The 16,727-nt window shown below is 36.8% G+C and overlaps 1 protein-coding gene and 1 long non-coding RNA gene across 3 annotated transcripts; one reads left to right on the top strand and one right to left on the bottom strand.

Annotated features, from left to right (window-relative positions):
- Positions 1 to 202: 202 nt before the first annotated feature.
- On the bottom strand, positions 203 to 14,671 carry EFHB (EF-hand domain family member B). Of its 2 annotated transcripts, XM_027717435.2 has the most exons (13): positions 14,584 to 14,671; positions 14,292 to 14,354; positions 13,267 to 13,410; positions 11,777 to 11,957; positions 11,066 to 11,176; positions 9,148 to 9,274; positions 8,697 to 8,780; positions 7,087 to 7,154; positions 5,550 to 5,704; positions 4,529 to 4,736; positions 3,943 to 4,149; positions 3,247 to 3,428; positions 203 to 452 (listed from the first exon to the last, which is right to left on the bottom strand). In XM_027717435.2, exons 1-13 carry the CDS (start codon positions 14,662 to 14,664, stop codon positions 306 to 308), a joined length of 1,758 nt encoding a protein of 585 aa, XP_027573236.2. In that variant the 5' UTR covers positions 14,665 to 14,671; the 3' UTR covers positions 203 to 305. The 2 variants fall into 2 exon arrangements, with proteins under 2 accessions (XP_027573236.2, XP_039246580.1); XM_039390646.1 differs by lacking the exon at positions 4,529 to 4,736 and having other exon boundaries at positions 5,657 to 5,704.
- A 53-nt stretch (positions 14,672 to 14,724) lies between these two features.
- LOC113986065 lies at positions 14,725 to 16,727 on the top strand. The gene is made up of 4 exons (XR_003540047.2): positions 14,725 to 15,145; positions 15,239 to 15,312; positions 15,406 to 15,440; positions 16,525 to 16,727. It is a non-coding gene; the product is annotated as an uncharacterized LOC113986065 (long non-coding RNA).

Raw genomic sequence — 16,727 nt, 5'->3', positions numbered from 1 at the left:
TTTCAAAACTGTCTTCTTCATAAGAGAAAAAATAAATTAAAAAATGCAAGTTGGAATATAACGTAAATATTCAATTTACAAACATGCTGTATCCTCTTTTATTACTATGTATATCAGTTCCTATGAACATGATGCTCCATATATACGTAATGAACCCACTATTCAGAAAGACAATACACAGAGAATTCCAGTCCAATAAACATACATTATTGAAAATATTTATTGTATTCAGCATCAGAATTATGTCAATTTAAATAAATGCAATGCCCAGAGACTGGAATTAGCAATGGGTTTTTGCATGTGATTCATGTTATTATGTGCAGTATATTCCACATACTTTCTTCACAATCACAAAGTTCTCTTATCTCATGCTTTGTACACACTTGCTTCCATATTTCTTCTAACCTTTCTCCTGAAACGTCCATGCCAATGTTGTGGACAATTTGTGCAATCTACAAAAATAATACAAAATACACAATTAACGTGATTCCGGTCAGCATTTTGTTAAACTATATTGAGTCTGGCTTTTACATATATTAGTAATCCCTATTTGCCAAAGAATATTTTCCCACTCTTAAATAAAAACTACAGATCACACTCTGCATCCTTAACCAAAGAAGTTCCTATTTAAGTAAATCCAAATCTTATTGTGATGAAAACTACACAAAATTGTCTGTAATTAATCAAATAATGTTGGTACACTATTTCAACATTGGAAAAAATCAAACACAGAAGACTCGGGTAAAAATAAATGTTTTTTAAAAGCCCTAAGTCAAGTTCTGTTTATCCACTGTTTTTGCTGTTTGCAGTTATCAACACAGATGAGATTATATATCATCTGCATTTCACAGCAAGAATACTATACACAAGATCATCAGCTGGAATAGATAAGCAGGTGAAGTGATTAAAATAAAATGGTTCACATCAACTTTGGGCCTTGCTATAATTTTACACCAAAGTGTAAATTCATCAAAACAGGAGGTTTTCTATATTTTCTCACTTGAATGCTTCCTGCTACATGCCTAATTACACTGACCTGTTGACTCATTAAAGGAAGGTTACTTTAGAAGAATATTGATATGACTTGTGTTTCTGTTAGTATTAGCAAACGTTTGGCTTCAACTGTATCATAAATGTGTGTATGCATGTGTTATTTTTATGGATGCTTTGATGAAGTTGATCATCTTTCTCTAAAACTGTCTTTTGTATAAATACAGGCCTGATCCCCAGTACAGCAAATCTTCAGCTTCATCTTAGCCAGTAAATCTATGAGTTTATGCCAGCTGAAATTGCAGGAGGAAAACAGGGACTGAATTTTGTTTCTTTAAGCAGAGGTGCCGTTTCAGTTAAATCAATAATACTACCCATGAGTAAAACAAATCAGATTTGATCGAATGTCTTCAATGAGTTAGCGACATTAGAAGTTAAACTAAAAGCAATATTCCATCACAGGAACATTGCAACGACAATAAAGGACTACATGCTCCCATAATTTGGCTTCACCATATTAACAAACAGCTCTGTCCTGACTCACCAACTGCCATAAAATCATCACTGACCAAACCATGGACTGTCATGTGTGCAGAGAGGGTTAAACTGACCCTCACCTATTGTCAACATGATCATGCTGAATATAAATTACACACTATTACTCAATTACATAACTTCTATTGTCTTCAACAGACTGGATTCCAGTGAAAAAACCAGCAAGCCCAAGAAGTATTTTGTTCTTTTGTAACATGATGAGTCACCTCAGGAAACTGTTTTATAGTCAGAATTCACATTCATTTCTACAGGTCTATACAAAAACTGGTAGTATTACATTACTCTGGGCTTTCATCTAATAATAATATCATATGTTCATAAAATAACTACATTAACTATGATATTTTGAAAACGTTAATTAAAAAATAGTAATGATAAAATGCCGAAACAGTCCATTTCATGAACATAGGGTGATTTAACAGACTCAGAGGTGGTTCTGCACTGAATTCTGTATAGTCAGTATAGTCTACAATGGAGTATGATATCTCAGGATGTGTTATAGCTTCCAAGAAGAGCTCTATCTAGTCCTTGAAAGATGTAGTTGGCTTCTCAATCAAGCATGAATTCTATTTACTATTAGCTGTATGCTGCATGCATGCATTTCCTCTCACAGAGTTAGACTATAAAATGGTTCATGTACAAGATTCTGACAAGGTATTTTATGGATATGTATAGAATGTGATATCACACCTTTCACATCCAGCCAGTAACTAGCAACATTCTGTTCTGTAAAATATATATTCAAATCCCAGATCCGCTTTCAAGCGTGACTGAATATTTAATATAATGAGTAGTAGAGAGGGTCAGGTTGCCAAGGCTTCTTTTCTCATTTAGATTGGAATTTCACATTTCATTGCAATTGTCTCATAAATTGTACTTCAGCTAATGAAGTTCTCTCTTTATATTTTTTCACTATAAATTGCATACAAATGTAAAAGCAAAAGAGTAAACAATATTGTAGAAGAAGAAGCAAATTTGTTTCAGTATTTATGTGAGAGAAATTCTGGTCTGAGAAAAACAGAGATGTAGCAGCCTGCAGAGATATTAGAAAGAAAATTCCCTACAGTCTCATGTCCTATCTTCCTCTTCAGAAATATGAGACAGCACAGCATTGCTGCATGACTCCCAGTATCTTCTATCACTGTACAAGTCCTTTGCAGAACTGAGCCTCTGAATGTGACTCAGCAGAGCACCTAAAAGATATATACAAGTAGTTTCCCAAATTTGCCATTAGCAAAACCTGCCAAGTTTGTTCGAGGGGAGGCACTTTGGGTAAAATTTTACACTGAACACCTCTCTGTGATAGAAATTAGTTTTATGCACCTGTAAAAATTTTCTTCTGGGACTTTTAAGACATCTCATGGAATATAGATTAACTTTGGTTGGAAGAGATCTCTGGAGACCATCCATCCAACAACATAATTAAAGCAGGGCAAACTTTGCCATTAAACCAGGTTGCTTGAGACCTTGCTCAGAAATTGAATATTTTGGATCTCAATAAAATTAATATCTACCATCTTTATGAATAATTTATAATGTGAAGAGTACATATATTTCAGATCGTTAAATGGATGTAAAGAAAGATGGTAATCTCGCAACAATGAATTTTACAACCTGTGTATTTGATAACATGACTTTCCACTCCCACATGGCTAGAGGAACAACTATCTTGGAAGAATATGCTGAAAAAATGCACTATACCTCTGCCTTTGGTCTCTTTTTTAAAAGTTCTCTTTCATGCACTCCATTTTGACCGAAGACAGAAGGGAACAATAATGCAAAACTAGTGCCCTGGTCACCATAATTAGTTGTGTCACTGAGGCGACGAATTCGAGGAGCAGGAATATCTGAACGAATAGTTGGAATACCACACATTGGATAACCTGTGGAAATCAAACAACAGGCATCATGGAAAAGCCTGTATGTAAAGGTAGTGCCAAGGAGGATAAAACATTTTGCGTGAAATAAGAAGAAATGTGATGCTTCATCTCACACAGGTTCAATAACAAGTCATGTAATTTTCTTCCTTATATCTTTTTTTGCATTTTTAGAAATCTTGGCTTCAGCTACATCATGGAGCATGAAAACAGGGAATCTTGAAGTAATATTCTGTTACTTATCCAGTATTTCCTGCTGAAAAGTATTTGAGGTGTTTCCAAGAAGATATGGTTCTCCTAGAATTACTAGCATAATTTCTCAAAGACATCTAGATTAACTTTCATGTTTTGAATGGAATAACCATTCCAACTTCCAAGTCACAACCTTAAACAAACTTAGTTTAGATAAATTAATTCACTATTGTACTTTAGTAGAACCTATAGCAACACTTTTAAACTTTGCTCCTGATTTTGTCTTAAGGAATGCCCAGAAGTGAGCAGCACAGCCCAGTGTACTTACAGGACAGTGGGAGACCACCTACTACAGCATTATACTGAGAAGACGTTGTTTGATAACTTGCAAATACACGGTCTGTTGGGTTTGTAGGTGTTTTTGGTGTCTTTTCTGAGCTTTCTGGTTCTTTTAACATGAGAGCTTCCTGCTTTGGCTGTGGCTCATCTTTTCTCTGTGTGTCTTCAGGAACAAGACAGGCACCTAATTTTTTCCCTATAAACAGAAGTTATGGTACGGCCAGGATATACTATCAACACATTGTAGACTAAGAGGTAAAAAACATTGCTTGAAGAACTATAAAGTAGGTAACATAATTCATCTGCATTTCTGCTAATGATTCAAAGAGATGTTTTACTTTCTCCTAATCTATAGTATTAAGGAAGCTTCCCAGTGACAATCTCAACATGCAACAAAGAACTTCAGGGTTCTGAAATGCATCTGTACCTGAGGCTCTGCTGATAGTGAGCAAGGTAAATGCACTCTCTAAATCCTACCCTTATAAAGGAGCACTTAGCTTACAACACAATGTCCCCTCAACAGCTGTTCCAAGAACAAGATCATCCCCACAAGTTCCAAGTATTAAGGCATCTACCTTTAGCAATTATTTTTTCTTCAAACTCTTTAATAGCTGTTTTGTCTTTCCAGTTCAAAAAGTTTGCAAACTCCAGATAATTAACCAGACCATCTTTATCCAAATCACAGCAGTCAAATAAGGAATCCAGGAGCTCATCATCTAGATTCAGATTAAGCTGAAAACAGGACTTTCTTAGGTTGTCCTTGTCTATCATTCCATCACCATTCTATTATAAATAAAATAAAACAGTTGTTAAATTCTATGATTCTATAACTGCCATTATAAAATGACTCTGCCAAAAGAAACACATACATGTGTTCACAGAGATATCTACACACAAATAGCACCAGACACACCATTTGAAGAACAGTAACGTTGATGAGTAGAGAAATAAACCCTTAGTAATTTAGAAATTAGAAATCTGAATATAAAAGTGTCAAAAAGTAATTTTCAACTTAAATAATATAGTGATTTGAGAGTAAAAGTGTGACAGGGTATTGTGACAAGGTAACAATCTAATCATAAATGTTGGGGAAAAGCCAAGACGCCTTTGAAAGTAAGACATCAATCATTCCAATCACTTTGTATACATTACAATTAATGTTACATACGAAATGTCAATCATATTTTTTTTCTAGAGAGAAAAAAAAAAGATCTGAAATTCTGATGCCTGGCAACTCAGTCAAAAAGTACAGTTTGGAAGAAAATATGAACATAATCCCTTCAAACTCCTTTCCCTTCAAGGAGAAATGCCAAATTTTGATGTGCAAAAATTGCTAAGATTACTCCTGCTCACACGTTCCTTGCTCGCTCTAACGTGGATTTTTCAAGTGCTATTGTGAAATGCTCCAAATACTATTGTGTTTAATTCAACAGCATATCACAGTAGATTAAACACACAATAACTATGAAGTTACCTTGTCTTTATATTCTTCACCTATATTTACCTTGCTATGCTTATGCTTCTTCATGGCTCTATCTCCATAGCACAGGAGCACTAATGTCACACATTACATTTATACTTTTTCAGAGCACTAACCTTATCATAATGTCTGAATGCTTTTAGCAACACATCAAAATTCTCATAGTTAGCTTTCTTCAAACTTTGCCGAACTGCAATCAAGATAGCTTTTTCTCTGTTCTTACCACGGAGGAACTCACATGGGACACGGTCATGAAGAAGATCATAAAGTCCTATAAAAATGAACAGTTCCTCAATTAGTTGTGCATATACAGAAAACAGACATAAAAAAGAAAAAAAAGCTTGCATTTTTAAGGAAAAGGAGAATTTAAGTTTCAAGAGGCTGATTTTCAGCACTGCTGAACATGTGATACAGCCATTTCATTACAAGATCAATGGTCCGTGTAATGATTTCTCTACTCACATAGTTAATATCAAAAATTTTGAAACATCATAATGTAGCTTCATGAATCTGTCCACTGCTTCCAAAAGCTTCTGACAGCAGTAGGAGTTACTCAATGTCCAGATAATTGAGAAATAAAAGAACATATATTATTAATCTACCACTTCCAGTCTGTCATGTTCCAGATACTTATGAGACCCAATGTAAGAGTTCAGATAATTATATATCACTGGTTTCTAGAAAGAAAATGTACTATTTTTATGTTACTTTTCCCATTTTCTACATATCCTAACTTTATTAATATTTTTAAACACTTTGGCACACTGAGCTACAATCTTAACCCAAATCTCCAAGACACCGAAGTCACTCTCTAGAATGCAAGAAGTTCATTCAGAGTCCAGTAACAAACATGAGTAGCTCATATAATCCTATTCTAACAGTAATGTATGTACATCATTTTCCACTTGTTAATAGTAAATTCTTTTGTTCAGTTCCTTCTGCTCTTATAGGACAATTATACCTACACATTTAAAATATTTAACTTTATTACACTACATAATAATAAATGTATAAAAGCTTATGCACTCTTTGAACAAGCTTTCTCTGGTCATGACTAATTTAATAACTTTGAGCCACTTACATTTTTTGCTTCCTAATTATTGACTGTATTCCCTAGTTATTAAACACAATGTTAAAACAACATCAATCCCAACACTGACTATTGGAGTTGACAAGCTTTCAAAATTTTGTCATAATGAAAATTCATAGTTTTTTATTTTTACTCTGCTTTCCATCTCCCTGCAACCTTCAAAAACTTATTATTATTTATTGCTTGTTATTTTTACTCTTTTTCAAGAAGTGCTGAAAAAATCACTGAGAAGAAAGATGCATCATTGATTTAAGTAGTCATCTTAATTTGTCACAGTTTTCTGCAGTTTCCCATTTTGTTACCTTCAGATACAAAGGCTTTAAAAGAGTAAAAAAAACCCTCAACACGATAATTCAAAAACTAAAGTTTCTTTATTTGTGACATTTATTTTTTCCCCACTAGCAGCTTCAATTCTCAAATTTTCCATCCAAAGATTTACTATCCATAAATTTTTGTACCTTGCCTCTAAGATAGATAGGAAAACTATATACTACACAACCAACAGCACTTACTTCAGCATATCTCATCAGCAAGATAAGATTTTATTCTGCCTTTAAACTTACCATATTCATCTGGAGGGACTACCAATCCAAATGTATGACCTGGGGGAACATTCATAGTTTCTGCCATGCTGTCAGTAAAGACATTTCTTTGTTAATTGTCACACAGTTAATAGCCAAAATAAAACCTCTGCTACTATTAAAAAAGTTATAATATGTTATATAATTAAGGATAACCCACAAAGATACATGTGATACATCTGAAATTTTTTATCAGTACTTTGTTTCGAAGTTACCATTCCAGAAAAGCATCCCTTTATAAAGCTAATTAGAACATTTGCTGTTTGTAATATAACACAGCCAAGTGTAAACATCAACCTTTTGGACATTTATGTTCATTAAAGGGAAAAATATTCTATGCTATTTTTTTTTCCTAAGACACTGATAGAAACGTGCAAGAAAAGTCCTTATAACATAGACAAATAATAGGAATGTTTAGGATAAGATCGCAAACTGAAATGTCTCTGAATAAACTACTTTTGGCTAAAGTGGAAAAACTGAATCACATCTCTGCTTTTCCACATGCAATTTTATGTCTACCAAAACCAGCAACCAACTCAATATACACCTGGAAAACTTGGTCCACTATTATTTACCAGAAATTGAAGATGTTGTTGGTGACATTAAAGAACTGTTTGTTTATTTTTTAATTTGAAAAAGATGCAATGTTAATTTTATGTTTAATAATTAAATAATAAAAACTGATACATTAATCAAAAATCTCCATCAAAATTGAAATGATAATCAGTGCACTGTTCTAAAGCACAAAACAAACAAACAAAAACCCCACACAGAGATGGAAGCACTGTAATCTAAAAACTATTATGTGTATTTTTCTTTTATCATTTTCATACCACACATAGGATGCGGGTGGTGTAAAGTGCACTAAATAAGATTAGGTTAGCTTGTATCTGTCTTGTAATACTAGTGCTGGGTTTGAGCTTGCACTGCAACCCATCCCTGACTGATCATACTGCCTCATGTTGCTCAAGCTTCAGGTCTGTCTCACAGTACGCTGGGACACAGTGAAGGGGAGACGAGAAACTGACTCATATTTGTGTTCATTCCTTACACGTACTTAGGAGCACAGCTCTCCAGACTAACTTAAGCCTGGGATCTTGAGTTTAAAATTCAAATTTGCTACCGAAGTCAACAATTGTGTTCAGACACAATTTCGTAGAAATCTAGAGCATACAGACTTTGTATACACTCAGGAGCCCTAGGTTTGTAGCATGCCTGCATCCTGACCACACTGTGCCTTAGGACTTCTATGGCACTCCATAAACATTCCCCTGTAAAATTACAAAGCTGTTCCAGATCGCCTGTGGTTTATGAAGCATTCTAATGATTCAACTGAGATTGATATGCGCTGCCGAATAATAACAAAATTTAGTTCCACGTCCTTTTCCAAGGCAGTAATAAAGTGAGATTATAGGTGATGTATCAAAGATTACCAGAAATAGTGTCAGAGTAAGCAAAATGGTCAAATCCCAGATATTTCAGTTCTTTCAGACCTTTCTAACTGCAAAAGATGGGACAGAGGGGAATGTCTTACAGTGCTTGTAATTTGTTTAGTATAAATTTGTTCTTGGAAGGTATCTTTGCTTACTTACGGATCAAGGGCTTTTCCAAGCTGAGGCTGAAATTTTTCCTTGAAATCATCACTTCGTTTCAATACAAGGTTAGCTGCTCTCTTCCTACAAATTATGAAAATAACTCCTACACATATTTGTTTAAAAATATTCAAGAATTTTTCAATAATATTTTAAAATGTTATTATATGTTTAAAGGGAACAGCAACTCCTCTGTAAGACAAACACAAACTCAGTAATTGAAAAATTTTCCTATTTAAAATCAAAGGACTTCACATAATGCTTGAGACATGCCAAGTGGTGTTATACTATGGTAGAAGTGATTTGGGTCAACAGTTCTGAAATCACACCTTGCACTTTCTGTAGAGTTCAATACAGCTAAGTATGGGATTGTGAGATGTACAATTTCTTCAAAAATGAAGACTTGCTCTTCTGAAAAATTCACACTAGTAGTTAACTCATTGCAACTTACGATTCCAGATCAAAGGCCCACTTTAAGGTCTTGGCTGTATTTCGCCCGTCTTCAAAGCGAGGGGTTTCCATTCCATATACAAAAGACTTGTTGAAGTGTGAGTTATACTTCCTATTGACTGCTTCCCCTGCAGAAGTAGTAAGCATATCAACCTATATAAAACACCTCAGGAAGAAAAATACACCAAGTACCTTCACTCTTCAGACAAAACAATGAAGAAACAAAATCAAATAAATAACAAACATGTTCAATTAAAGATAATTTATGTTTATTGTGTAGTTAGGAATAATCTCATTGTCAAAAGTGAAGATAAAAGGCAAAATAAAAAGCAGAAACTACTTCAGTGGTAGAATAGTTGGATATTCTTTTATGTCTGACTAAAGACAACCCCAACAGAATAAATGAAACCAGGTAGCCTAAGTGGGGAAGGTCATGCAAACAAATCACTTTATAATGTCTGTACCTAAGCAGAGATGTGTTCTATTTGATTTACTGTTTGTTTTTTTAAAAATGAGAAAGGCAAAAAGTGTTTTTGAGGTGCTGCACTTTCAGATATACTCTTGCTACATCTTTTTGTCACAGAAAAAACTATCATTCTGTTTCTTCAAGGTCTTTTCAATCACTTTTTGAAAAGAATGATGGTTAGAACTTTCAAAAATATAATTCACTGAATGCTTTCTAATAAGGGCTTAATCTGGCTGTATGGTAGCATAGAATTTTTATGTTATTGCTGGGGCACATAGTTGACTTTTTTTTCTGTCTTTCTGTTTCTGTCTTGGTCTCTCCATGCTCTTGTGGATGGAAGTTACAAAGGAGACAGAGACAGGTAATGAATAATTCAACCAAAACACCTGAGAAAGGCAGGGGAGAAGGGAAATAAAATTACAAGTTTGGCCAATTTATATCAATACTACTTGTAGTAGAATTTCTCAGTAAGACAACGGTACTATAATTTCACCTCTACATAACTGTCTCCACATAAAATTTACATTATTACAATTGAAAGATCTGTATTGCAGTTTCTTACATGTTTGGCCTGCACCTACAAAACTCTGGCTACTAGCAGAAGCAGCAACTTTATTATAATAGTAATCTTACAGACCAGCAATTTAAGTCTTTTGGCCTAAGTGGAAATGATGGAACTGGGAAAAATAGAAGTGGCTGCAAAAGTAATACATGTGCTGTGTTTTAGAGTCCTGTCTGTCTCTCTCTTCCTGTGCAGACCTGTGAAATAAAGGGTAACCGCCCCTGAACAGATCACATCACACAAGTACAGCCCCCAGAGGCTGAAGCAGTGGAGCCACAGCCCACTGGAAGGGCAGAGACAGAGGCTGTGAGATGGACTCACAGGCAGGATCCTGCAGGCTGCATTCCAGAGAGCCACCCAGCAGCCTGAAATTTTTGGAATTAGCTTGATGGTGAGCTCCTCATTAGAAAGTCTGGCTGCTCTGAAATTCTATTTGGATCCTGACAAAAGAGACCAACTAAAGCTGAAAGTACTGGAATGTGTTGGGCTCACAGTCTGTGGCTTTACGGACAAGACTGCCTTCAGTGGCATAGACAGTGTCAAACTCAGTAGGCAACCAGGCCATCTATGAGTTTCTAGTTAATTGGAAATATTCTTCTTTTCAAAGAGCACCCAAAAGAAATCAGGCTTCCAAATCCTTCATTAAGCTCTTACACCCTTTAAAACGCCCACCATGAAGTGAAACACTGTTCTAGAAACAGATCATGCTCTCTTGGATGCATATTTTTTCACATAATTACTTTTAAAAACAACTTATATTGTATTAATACAATATAAGTATTGTATTAATAGTTTAATTAATAGTTTACATCTCAAAAAATAGCATACAGTATGTGTTGAACACATGTAGAGGAATTTTTTATGGGGTTTCTTATTAGCCTCTGAACTTACCCACGTCATAAGCCTCATGTGACACAACATACAAATCATGTCCTTCTCTGGCTTCTTTATCCACTTCCTCAAAGGTTTTTGGTGGATTTACAAGCAGTCCAGCTGGTATATCTGGAAATGAATGTATGGTTGGGGGAGATAAGGGGGTGGGTGTTTTGTTTGGTTGGTTCCCAATTTTAAACAGTATCTTGTTAAAGAAATTGCTAATACCGTGGAAGAATGATAGTTCTTACCACATTTCTAGGCAATCTATAGTCAGTCTATAGTTAATCTAACATGACATGGGACTAGGGAAAAAAAAAAAATCACAGAAATCAAAATGAACCTTTTCAAGAGAGCTTCATGGGCAACACATATGCGATTTCCTCCAGTCTATGGAGGAAAGATGGACAGGTCAAGGAAGTTTCTTTCATTAGACTATTAAAATTGTTGGGAAAAGGAAAGTAAGTTGACAGCTACCTAAATAGTTCTCCAGGGAAATCTATACACACGAATCAGGAACACAGCTAAAGGCCCCACCAGTTACCATATGTTCTTGGGTGCTTGTTTCTTCACTATAACTGAAAAATACAGTTTTAGGCCTCTCAGTAACTGTTATAACAATTTTTCTGTTAAAATGGAATTGTTGGAAGCATAGAGCATGTGCTAGATACTAAACTGCAGATTATCTTGTATTTACAAGAAATATATTTTAATGGTAAATTTTCCCACCTTTGATGGTTTTTTTTCCAAATGTAGTATTAATTATATCCAAGCCCTCAGGTAACATAGAAGATTGATCATGTGTTCTACCCAAACGTTCTTCACGACTACTATAGTAGATTGTTTCTTTCATGTCTTGTACCTTTTCTTGAAAAACAGTTTTAGGAATTGGACTTATCAACGAAGCTACCTAAAGACATCACAAACAACACAAGAGGCAGGAAAACCAGCAAAATAACATCATTCACACATCAGTATGACTACCTACACACATATACAAGAACAAAAGCTTGCTCAGAAGTGTTTTAATGAGATCTTATATGGTTACACTGATATGATTTTAACCACCAAGTTGCAAACCGAAACTGTAGCTTGAGAGAAGGCCACTAATAACCAGTGCTACGCTAAACCTCCAGCTAAATAAAATACTTATTATGACACAGAACTTTTTTTTTTAATGCTAGTTTTCCACTTGTTAATTTATACATTTTCTGACTGCAACCTTTCTTTTCTTAGCACATATTAGGAACTAGAGTCAAATTACAGTATGACCAAAACTTAAGTGATTTGCTTTTTCAGGCTGCCCATCAAAGAAACGAGGACTCTAGAGAAGGTTTACGATTAGACTCTCATTGAATGTTACATAAAGAAATACTGAAAAAAGTAGTAGCAAATACAATTGATCCAAACCCACGCTTCACAAACTCATTAGGGTTACAACTCTTCCTCCAGTTAATATTTGATTAATAATGCGAAGTCTTCAAAGACAGTACAGGCTAAACAAATCAATCCATTCATCATAAAACTTGTGGGGAGGGACAGCAAAACCTGGTTGTCTTTCATTTTGGATATGTCTAATAAATGTCCTACTCAACATCCTCTAATGTCAGGCCCTACTTCCTTCATAAAAGTGCATTTTTACTAACACAACTGTTATTTTTAGACATGTGATAAAATCACTAAGATCTCTTCAGTTGTTTGATTGCAGATTACAAAAATAATTTCTGAAGAATACACACAGAATAGTCTGACATGCCCAAACCACCACTTTTTAGCTAACAAAATCAGCTTCAACCCAAAGGTAAGAAAAAATACATAATAATTACACCAAACCATAAGCATGTTCTCAGCAGTTTTCCTGATAAGAACTCAACTGCTTTTATCTCTGTAATCCATAAGAAGAAAGCAGCAAAATTTGTGGATAGAAGACTGTTCATTAACTTAAATCTTAAAATGAAATTAATAATTCAGTAGTCACTACAAAAATTAAGTCACTGATAAAAGTCACTGAACTTCAAGTGTTTTCCAATTTCAATCATGCTAAATAAATCCTGATTTGACCTCAGAATTCAGGTAATTCACAACAGCTGTGACATACTGCACTATAAATCACTCAGCTATGTACCTTTATCCCTGACTATGAAGAAATAAGCTGCTGTTATTAAGAACACTCTTAAGGGGTTCATTCTTAAACAAAAGTAAAAGAGTCACATTCTTACACTGAATGAGGAACGTGACTTTATGCCATGTGTCAAGTGAGTTGCAATGTCGGGATCATCTGCTGTGCCGTAGAATATTACTTTAGCACCAGGAGCTGGATCTGTTGTATTTCGAAACTTTCGCACAGTAGTTGGAGTAACGGGCTATATATAAGGCAAAGCAAAAACAATTTTACACCAGGTATTCACAAAACATTAATGAAAAGAAAATTTTCATTAAATATTTCAGTCTGATTTCACAGAGGTAAGAACAAAATACGAGGATGCTTTAGGGCCATAACACATGCATATGCTCCTGCAGATGCTGATATTGTGAGTCTAAGGTCAACATAACCCAGCTTAAATTTTATCAAACCAGCATTGCTAAGTTTCAACTCTTCTCATCTTTGATTTGGGTAACTGCTACTTCACATGTTCTTTATGAAAAATGGATGTTACACTCATCAATTTCAGAAACCTTGAACCAAATTCACAACTCCACCATGAATGAAACAATTTTGAAAATCATTTAAACCAGAGTCCGGTTTTTTTAAAATTATCATTTAAAGGGAGAACTGTATTTATGGGATCCGTTTGTGTCTCAGTACCCTCTGACTCTTCAGGGGCATGGGGAAGGGCCAGTAGGAATCACAATTCTGAGGGGCATCCTTGTCAAGAAGAAGGACCTCCATCAGAAGACATATTAATTCCAATAATAATTACTACAATTGTGTTACCATAGGAAAAAACTGTCTAAATAATTCTATTCAGTCCTAACTAAGCATACATGGTGACTTTTATAAAACAGGTGAAGTGAAAAAGATCTGCCAGAAGCGTTTTGAATCCTGTCAGCTACTCTTTATGATCCCACGTGACAAAAACTAACACTGAAAACAAAAAATAGTACTTTCTAAAGAGAAGAGATGTAGAAAAAAATCAACAAAGCTTCACTGATTTTTTTTTTTCCAGGGCTTGTCTCAAAGCACATTCGCTAACGGGAAATCATTACAAAAGTTTCACAAGGAGCGTCTGCAAAACCAACTCACCCTGGGTAACACCTCGGTGAGGCAGCTCGCAACCGTGCCATAAGCAGGACGCAACTTCCCAGCCTAAACAATGCAATCAAAAAAAAAAAAAAAGGCATAACCAAGCTCACTGTAATAATGCACACAACTAGTGTGGGCTGCGCGCACTTTTGGGGGGAGAGAGAGAGCTCGCACGGAGATGCGCCTGCCAGTTTCACACGCTGCCCCTCTTCCAGCCCCTTCTGGGCGAGACCCGGCAGAGGGGCGGGCGGCTCCGCGGCAGCAGTGGGACCCCTTCGGCGAAGGCACTCACGTCCGGCTGCTCGGGAGTCCCGTCGGGGTCCGTCCCCTCGGGCTCCGTCCCCGCGGGGCAGGGCGGCGGCTGCCCCTCCATGGCGGCCGCTCCCCCCGCCCGCTCGGCAACGGCGACGGCGGCGGCAGCGACGGGAGCGCTCGTGCGAGGCGGGCGGCGCGGCCGCCCCTCACAGCGCCCCGCCATCGCCCTCGCACCCAGCGCCCACCGTCCTTCCCCTCGCAGCGCCCCGCCATCGCCCTCGCACCCAGCGCCCACCGTCCTTCCCCTCACAGCGCCCCGCCATCGCCCTCGCACCCAGCGCCCACCGTCCTTCCCCTCACAGCGCCCCGCCATCGCCCTCGCACCCAGCGCCCACCGTCCGCCTCCCTCACAGCGCTCCGCCATTGCCCTCAGAACCCACACCATCCCCCCGCATCTGCCACTCCTGGGAGAAAGTCAGGAAATCAATTGCATTCGGGCTATCTTGTAACTGTCATGAAGAAAAAAAAAAATAAGGCGTAACCACAGAGGTAGCACATTTCTTAGACCAGTCCTTGAAAATCTACCGGGTTTCAGACAGGTACGTTGAGTCTTCTTAGGGTTGAAATGAGGTCTTACGTGGTCAAAAGTCTGATCAAACTTTAAATCTTTATTACTGTAATAAAAACTACAGCCCCTTTCACAAATGTTGTATGCTGAGACTGTTCCTCTAGAGGAAACTGCAACTCCCATCCACACAGCACAGAGGTGGGTGACAACATTACCCCTATGAGTGCTCTTAATGTTTGTCTTAAATGAGTTAACACCCCGTATATCTAAACCACTGTATTTGCCTTTCAGAAGCAGATGCCGGTTATTTCAGAAAAGCAGCATGGGTAAGACTGAACAAGTCTCACTGCTGTTTAACAGACCTTCAGCTCTCACAAAGACTTTTATTCTCAGATGACATTCAGCAAACTCTCCGCTTCCTCCCAGCAAAACATAAAAATTTAATCACATCCTGCTGCATTCTCTATAGTCCTACGATGACAAAACCAATTTTAGATAAACATACAGACCACAATCGTAATTAATCAACAAACATTACCAGCTGTTACCATTTTAGTCTCTGCTCTAACATTTGTTTGATAAGGATTTTAAATGAAGGTCGCTAAATTAAAACTGAATTCTCAGGACCCTTACCTATAAATGGAAGATGAGAGACTCAGGAAGCAATTGCTCCCTGATGACCGGCTCCCCAGGCACTAGGGGTGCCTGACAACCTGCTCCGGCTGTCGAAGTCATTGACAGTACACATCAGTGCTATGATCAGCTAAATTCCAGCACGTGTGAACCTAGCTTAGTCTTCTCCGGCAAGAAGCATCATGTTAGCATCAGCTGTGATCTAGCTGTGGCCATGTTAGTGCCCTTTTTCAAAAGCAGATGTGTTTTTCTGCTGTAGATATGGCTGTACCACGCTCCTAATACAGAACATCTGTGACCACTTGGGAACTAAAGAAGCTCTTTTAAATTCTTAATGTGTTCAGTTCATTTCCTATTGCAATCACATTTGTTGTTACTTAAAGTTTAGAGTGCTCCTGCAAAATAGTTGTTAGTTTAATAAATAAAATGATTGGTTATGCCTTGCCTTGTGATCTGTAAGGTGCAATTTTTTATCTAGTAAAGGCTAAATAGTGATTTGAACAAAACTGGATGTATTAGAAATCTGGGAGGAATTTGATCTTATTGAGAGAAGTACCTGGGTAAGGATAAAGCTGTCAGAAGAAGAGGGAATATTTATACAGAGGAAGAGCAAAATACAGGAATGCACTAAGTAGACAGTAATAATAGGGCACTTCAATTTTTATCCTTGTGTTTGTTGTATTTCTAGATGGCTCTCTATCTGTGCTCAAAGTATTACCATTTTTTGTACATTCTGTACCTTGCTGATTTATTTTTACATTGTTTTTTCCCCGATAGGTGGCCACACTTGCTAATTGAAAGAGTCCACTCAGACCTGATGGAGCAGGCTGTGTCAAAGGAAGAAAAATAGGACCTGGCCATGTAAAAAGAATGCCTCTTGCCAAAACAAGTAGAGCAGAAGTCCTCATCCTTCTCTTTTTGCCTCTCTGTGGTTGTTTTCTCTTCAGCAGAAATAAAGATCCCTTTAAATCAATTTGAAA

This window comes from Pipra filicauda, unplaced genomic scaffold (assembly GCF_003945595.2).
Source record: "Pipra filicauda isolate LSUMZ 115617 unplaced genomic scaffold, ASM394559v2 scaffold84_size4826128_pilon, whole genome shotgun sequence".
Lineage (NCBI taxonomy): Eukaryota > Metazoa > Chordata > Aves > Passeriformes > Pipridae > Pipra > Pipra filicauda.
The sequence above is the reverse complement of the archived record's forward strand: the minus strand, read 5'-3'. Positions and strand labels throughout refer to the sequence as shown.

What these genes read in the sequence shown, in the direction of transcription:
- EFHB (XM_027717435.2), bottom strand. Translation starts at nt 14,664, where the DNA reads ATGGAGGGGCAGCCGCCGCCCTGCCCCGCGGGGACGGAGCCCGAGGGG. An exon ending in TCACCGAGGTGTTACCCAGG is followed by an intron (nt 13,411 to 14,291) that starts GTGAGTTGGTTT and finishes CCTTATATATAG; the next exon opens with CCCGTTACTCCAACTACTGT. An exon ending in CTTGGAAAAGCCCTTGATCC is followed by an intron (nt 7,155 to 8,696) that starts GTAAGTAAGCAA and finishes CTTTACTGACAG; the next exon opens with CATGGCAGAAACTATGAATG.